Source organism: Hippopotamus amphibius, chromosome 17, assembly GCF_030028045.1.
Source record: "Hippopotamus amphibius kiboko isolate mHipAmp2 chromosome 17, mHipAmp2.hap2, whole genome shotgun sequence".
NCBI classification, from domain to species: Eukaryota; Metazoa; Chordata; class Mammalia; order Artiodactyla; family Hippopotamidae; genus Hippopotamus; species Hippopotamus amphibius.
Window position 1 is genome coordinate 56,700,052 of NC_080202.1, and position 6,929 is coordinate 56,706,980.

At 46.9% G+C, this 6,929-nt stretch overlaps 2 protein-coding genes across 4 annotated transcripts in view; one reads left to right on the forward strand and one right to left on the reverse strand.

Moving 5' to 3' along the window:
- Positions 1-6,929, reverse strand: part of TEN1 (TEN1 subunit of CST complex) — a 29,023-nt gene that overhangs the window by 21,924 nt on the left and 170 nt on the right. Inside the window, exons 1-2 of one of the 3 annotated variants that reach the window (XM_057716805.1) lie at positions 6,638-6,915; positions 316-376 (exon numbers count right to left, since the gene is read on the reverse strand). The exons of 1 other annotated variant lie outside the window; for it this stretch is intronic. The gene's annotated coding sequence lies outside the window, so the exon portion shown is untranslated. Of the gene's footprint in view, positions 1-315; positions 377-6,637; positions 6,916-6,929 lie in introns of those variants that run through there. One more of the 3 variants, XM_057716804.1, reaches the window with a different exon arrangement.
- LOC130840844 (transmembrane protein 258-like) lies at positions 1,969-2,396 on the forward strand. The gene has a single exon (XM_057716806.1). It carries the CDS (start codon positions 2,048-2,050, stop codon positions 2,285-2,287), a length of 240 nt encoding a protein of 79 aa, XP_057572789.1. The 5' UTR covers positions 1,969-2,047; the 3' UTR covers positions 2,288-2,396.

The following is a 6,929-nucleotide window of genomic DNA, read 5'->3' on the forward strand; positions in this document are numbered from 1 at the left end:
AACTGTTACAGGTGGAATTGTGTCCCTGTCAAAAGAGATGTTGAAGTCCTAACTCCCAAGACCTCAGAATGTGACCTTATTTAGAGAGAGAGAGTCTTACAGAGGTAACCAAGTTAAAATGAGGTCATCACAGAGGACCCACTCCAGTATGACTAGTGTTCTGATAAAAAGGGGAACGTCTGGACAGAGACAGACATGCACAAAAGGAGGAGGCCAGATGAAGATGAAGGCAGAGATTGTATACAAGCCAAGGAACACCAAAGATCACCAGCAAACTCTCAGAAGCTAGGGGAGAGGCATGGAGCAGATTCTCACCCACAGCCTCAGAAGGAACCAACTCTGCCGACACCTTGGTGGTGGACTTCTGGTCTCCAGACTGTGAGACAACAAATTTCCGTTGTTTAAGCCACCTGGTCTGTGGTACTTTGTTACAGTAGTTCTAGCAAACTAATACAACTAAATATAATTCATGACCCTGGATTGGACCTTGGTTGGGAAAAAAAATTGTGATAAAGGACTTTATTGGACAATTGTAAATCCACAGAAAGGTTTGTAGATTAGGTAATAGTATTCTATCAATGTTAAGTTTCCTTAATTTTTTTTTAAATTTAAAAAAAAATTATTTATCGGCTATGTTGGGTCTTTGTTGCTGCACACGGGCTTTCTCTAGTTGTGGCGAGCAGGGGCTAGTCTTCATTGCGTTGCGCGGGCTTCTCATTGAAGTGGCTTTTCTTGTTGCAGAGCACAGTCTCTAGGCACTCGGGCTTCAGTAATTGTGGCTCACGGGCTCTAGAGTGCAGGCAGTTGTGGCGCACGGGCTTAGCTGCTCCGAGGCACGTGGAATCTTCCCGGATCAGGGATTGAACCCGTGTCCCCTGCATTGTCAGGCAGATTCTTAACCACTGCGCAACCAGGGAAGCCCAAGTTTCCTTAATCTGATGACTGCTATTCTCCTGCTCCCTTTGTCCATTTCAGTGGGTCCTCGGGAGGGAGAGGAAATAGGCACAGGAGGGCGATGTTTTAAGCAGAACTAAATCTGCTTTAGCAATACTGAAACAGGAGGGAAGGGAGCAGGGCACAGCCTTTGAAAGAAAGACACAGCCCGAGGACATGACATAAACTGATTAGAACCAAATGGGTCCAAGATGGAGGACAAGTCGATTTCCAGGGACTATGACAGTTCCAAGGCGGACCAGTGGATCAAAAAGTGGGCAGTTGGCTCAATTCCTGGAAATTCCTGCCCCTTCCTGAAATAGCTGGAATACTCCTCCCACTCATTAGCCTATGAAATTACCCACCCCTATAAAAAGTGACAACCCCATACCCTGGTGCCTTTCTCACCTTCTGAGATGGCCCACACTGTCTGTGGGGTGTGTTTCTCTTTAAATAAATCCACTTTTTACCTACCACTTTGTCTCTCACTGAATTCTTTCTGTGATGAGACAACAAGAACCTGAGCTTCATTAAGTCCTGAAACCAAGTGTGTGATCTCAGTTGGAAGACCTTGGGTTTTGGCCGGGTTTGAGTTCTGGCACGCGGATTCAAGTCCCAATCTGAGGGGCATGCTTTCAATACCACCTCCAAGCCGCCCTTCTCCATCCATGATGGCATCATGGTCTTCCATCTGCTCCCTTTCTCTCATGGTCACATCCAATCCATCACAAATCTCTGTCAGTTCTACCTCAAAATACATACTGAGTCTATCCACTTCCCTCCATCTCCATGGTCACCACTCCATCAAGCCTTCACCACCTTTATAACTGGTCTCTTTGTTTCCACTCTTTTCTTTCCACAGGCCATTCTCTTCATAACAACCAGAGTGATATTTTAAAACAGAAAACATGCCACAGGGAGCATTTTTTGCCAAAGCCTCAAGCCTGAATCGCATAAAGCCTCTCAATCTAACAGCTTACAGAAAATACAGAAATAGAGGAACATGTTAAAGATACAACAGAGAGGCACTTCCCTTTCTGGCTGAACAGCGCGCCTGCTCCTGCCGACGTGTTCTTCCGGTGGCGGAGCGGCGGCTTGCCCTGTGCCCGGCAAAATGGAGCTTGAGGCCATGAGCAGATACACCAGCCCAGTGAACCCTGCTGTCTTTCCACATCTGACTGTGGTGCTGTTGGCCATTGGCATGTTCTTCACCGCCTGGTTCTTCATTTATGAGGTCACCTCCACCAAGTACACTCGGGATATCTACAAAGAGCTCCTCATCTCTTTGGTGGCCTCACTCCTCATGGGCTTTGGAGTCCTCTTCCTGCTGCTCTGGGTCGGCATCTACGTATGAGCTCCCAAGGGTTCCAACCAGGCGGCTTCACTGAATCCCTGCTTTTGTAAATTTTTTTTTTCTATTGCTGGAAGTGTCCCACCTGCTGCTCACAATAAAGGCAGATGTGTGACCAAGAAAAAAAAAAAAAAAAAAAGATAGAACAGAGAGGGAAACTGTGGGAAATTCACACAAAAAACAACCTAGCTTTTTCAAAAAATAAATTGAAGAAAATAACAATGTCTAGTGGAAACCTATGCATTAAAAGAAGCTTAATGTAAAGCAATTATACTCCAATAAAGAGCTAAAAAACAAAAAAGAAGCTAAGATTCTTATCAACCAACTGCAGTGTGTAGACCTTGTTTGGACCCTAATTTGAATAAACCAACTGCAGACCATTTTTTACAAAACAATCAGAGAAATCTGAATACTGACTGGGTTTGTTGAGGTAGGAGACAGATGGTCCCCTGGGCCAGACAGCTGGTGTTTGTCAAGTGGAGGAAAACTGAAGCTTTGTTCTCACCCAGACACTCCAAGGACAAAGCTAGTGGCAGAAACTGAGCTCTGCTGAAGTAAAGAGAGAAGATGACCACTCCTGAGGTCAAGGGAAACTTTCCTGTCTGCACATGTGCAGGAAGGCTCCTTGGGGGTCAAAAAGGGAGGGGGCTGCCACCCCATAATGAGTGTGAACATAATCCCACAGGCCTCGGTGGTGGGGTCCATCTTAGCAAAAAGAAGTTCACGCATGTTGGGGAGTGTCCTAGGACTGCTCAGGTGTGAAAAAAGAAACGAGATAATTGGCCAAAGGTAAACAAAGACCCAGAAGAACTGTCCTATTGAAGTGATTTAAATTACTTTTTTTTTTTCTTTTGCAAAACTGCACAGCTTTCGGGGGGCCCCCTGCAGCGAAAGCACAGAGTCCTAACCACTGGTCCGCCAGGGAATTCCCTAACTTCTTTATGTACTTGGTTGTGCCGGGTCTTAGTTGTGGCAGGTGGGCTCCTTAGTTGCGGCATGCATGTGGGATCTAGTTCTCTGACCAGGGATCGAACCTGGGCCCCCTGCAATTGGGAGTGAGGAGTCTTATTCACTGCGCCACCAGGGAAGTCCCGCTAAATTACTTCTTAACTGTGCTCCTTCTCATTAGCGAGGATGCCCATACCCTTTCTCTCTGGGTGTGTACTTCTGCCTAGCTTCTGACTTAAATAAACTGCTTCTCTGTGTGCCCTCCCGTACACTGTGCTGTGACTCTAATGATAAACTTTGTACTTGTTTTTACAGTTTTTGCCTCCTTTAAACAGTCTTGCTTTCAAACGGGGATGGAGGACGGGGGGAGAGCCAGGGCCACTTTGCTTCTCGCGTCTAGCCCCTAACCCCTAGCTCCTGGTGGTCCAGCGGCTAGGATTCCTAGTTTTCATCCAGGCTACCCATGTTCAGTTCCTGGGCAGGGAACTACGATCTCTCTTCAAGACTGCTCACTGCTGTCTCTCCAAGATCACTGTGATGACGATAAGGAATTTCTGTTACTATTTCCAAGAGTGATCATGGAACTGAGATTGTGATGGTATTGTGATTGCGTCAAAAACAGTTTAAGGCACATACTGAAAGCTTTTATGGATGACATGATACGGGATTTGTTTAAAATTAATGTGGTGGGAGAGTGGGTGAAGGCATAGTTGATGACTGTTGAACCCGGGTGAAGAGTATATGGGGGTCATTGTATTATCCTTCCTACCTTTGCACATGTTTAAAAATTTCCATAGTAAAATGTTTAAAAATGTAAATCAGGGGCTTCCTAGGTAGCATGGTGGGTAAGAATCCGCCAGCCAATGCAGGGGACACAGGTTTGATCTCCGCTCCAGGGAGATTCCACATGTCGTGGAGCAACTAAGCCCGTGTGCCACAACCATTGAGCCTGCACTCTAGAGCCCATGAGCCACACTACTGAGGCCGTATGCCACAACTCCTGAAGCCCACATGCACCTAGAGCCCGTGGTCCACAACAAGAGAAGCCACGGCAATGAGGAGCATGCGCACTGCAACGAAGAGTAGCCCCGACTCGCCACAACTAGAGAAAGCCCATATGCAGCAACGAAGACCCAACAAAGCCAATAAATAATTAATTTAAAAAATGTAAATCAGTGGGGATCACACAACCCCACTGAAAATCTATTAAATGCTTCTATCAACTCAATGATGGGTGATGACTTAGAGGGCTGGGATAGGTAGGGTGGGAAGGGGTCGAGGGAGGGAGGGGATATGGGGATATATGTATAAATACAGCAGATTCACTTTGTTGTACAGCAAAAACTGGCACAAGAGTGTAAAGCAATTATATTCCAATAAACAGCTTAGAAAAAATAAATTAATTAATTAAAAAAAAGGAAAATCTATTAAATGCTTCTAACTGTTAAAATTGCAAGCCTACACTGGCCCATAATGCCATGTGGGGTCTGCGCCTGGCCTACCCTTCTGCCCTGTTTGCCATCACCCTTCTCTAGCTCACCTTCACCTCACAACTGCACCTTTGCTTTGCCTCAGACTTGAACCGTCTTCCCCAGACTTTCACATGGCTGGTTCTCTCTCCTCCTTAGCTCTCAGGCCATCCACCTCCTCGGCAAGGCCTTCCCTATCCATCCCATCTCACCACCCCCAGCCACTTATCCCCATTGCAGCTTATTAAATGATAGCATTTCAAATAGCGAGATTTGTTTACTTGGTTAATGTCTATGTCTCCCACTAGCTTATCAGCTCTGTGAGGGTTGGAATTCTGCATGGTTCCTCAGGGTATCCCCTGTGCCTGACATTGTCTGGAACCTTATTAAATGTTTATTGAATGAATGAATATATTCATGAAGAAAAGAGTGAAAACCCAAACCATCTACCCCCCCACACTCAGCCCGTTTACAGAGAACCCAAACCACATCTTACTCTCCACACTAACTTGACTTTGTGGTCCTGTGACTTCATTCGCATCTTTCCCAATTGTCCAGTCCAGACAAATGGTTTGAATATCAACAGCCAGTTTTCCCACTGAGATGTTTTGAATTCCCCTGCTTTGCTCTTTTCACCAATTTTGACTGCTGTGCAGTGGTTTGTACCCAGTCCTAATCAAGACCCTGAACTGAAAGTCTCGTCTTAAACCAAACTTTCAATTCTCAATACTTTCTGGCCTTACCTTCTCTCTGAGGCACTGTTGAAGCACTGCCAAGTAGCAGTCACCTCTACCTCAGCAAGCAATCAACTCAAATTTGTTTTATCAACAGATTGTGCTGGTGATATTTGCAGAGCCAGCTTTTAAACAAGAGGAATACACAGTAGCCAAACTAAATGGTTTGATGCCCTGGGGGCATTAAAAACAGTATCTGTTATCCATGACTTGCCCAGGAACATTGGAGCCTGAGACAAAAGGAACAATCAGTAATGATGACCTTGTCTCTATTTAAAATTCTGGTATTTTATTCATCGTGGATTTTCCTGTATTTTGATTTTTTTTCATGTCTTATTAAAACACAGCTAATCGATTAGTTTTTTCACGCTCCCTTAACTGTGTGAGGTGACTGCCTCACCCTATTCTCAGTACTGTTATTAAAAATTGATGCAATAAGGAACAGACTATTAAGTGTATAGTTTTAAAAATCGGGATTAGTGTGTTGTTTAAAGTTACAAAGGTAAATGAGATAAAGGAGATGTGCAGCGTACCTACCTTCACTACCATGGCATGAAGTCAAAAGGTAAAATGAGCAAATCAAGAAATAGCTTGTAAGTATTTTACTTCGATATTCTTTAGGAATCAAAACTAAAAACACAATTTATTACGGTTAAAAGTGGCTGCCTCTGAGGATGAGGGTCTTATGCTTTTCATTACAAATCCTCCTATGCCAGCTTTTTTTAACGTGTGCTTTTACTACTTTGACGACGACGATAATTGTGAAAACAATACAGTATGGATGCCAAGACCTCTAAGCACGTTTCCAGTTCCACCTCATCCTAAATCCACACTCACCCCATAAACACGGGGGAGCGCCCGCAATTCCACACTCCGTTCCCCACAACCCGCGCCTCTGGCAGCAAAGATGCCATTATCTTAACAAATCATAGTTGGAGCCTCTCCCCGGTGCGACCTTTACCCCCGTCCTTTTTTTCCCTACAACCTCGGAAGCTTTTGGGAAACCCTACGACCTCCCGCAGCAACTCCGCAAGGCCCTTCGCTTCACCACCCCCAGCCCTGGGGTCCCCGCCCCTTCCCGCTCATTTCCGGGGAGGCCTTGGCACGCGGACCCGGAAGCGGCGGGGCAGGCGGGTCCCGAGGCGCAGGCGCAGTTCTCCTCAGCCCCATTGTCCCGCCCCCCTTCCCAACATCTCGCGAACCTGTCTGGGCGTCCTGGCGGCTTTGGGTTCCCGCTTTCCGCCCCTCGTGACCACGTGACGAGGGAGAGGCAGGTTGCCAAGCGGGCCTCGCTGTCCCCGCAGGGCAATTTCTTGACCTTCTTCCGGGGTCCCCTTGTCGGGGGTGGGTGGGGGGCCGCTCTGGGAGCCCCCTGGCCGAGAGCAAAGGACTCGCCCGCCCCGGCGCCCACACCGGCGCCGCCTCGGCCTCGGCCGCGGTGGGTCACGCGCAGAGAGGCCGAGGTGAAGGGGAAGGGACGGGGCGGGGCGGGGG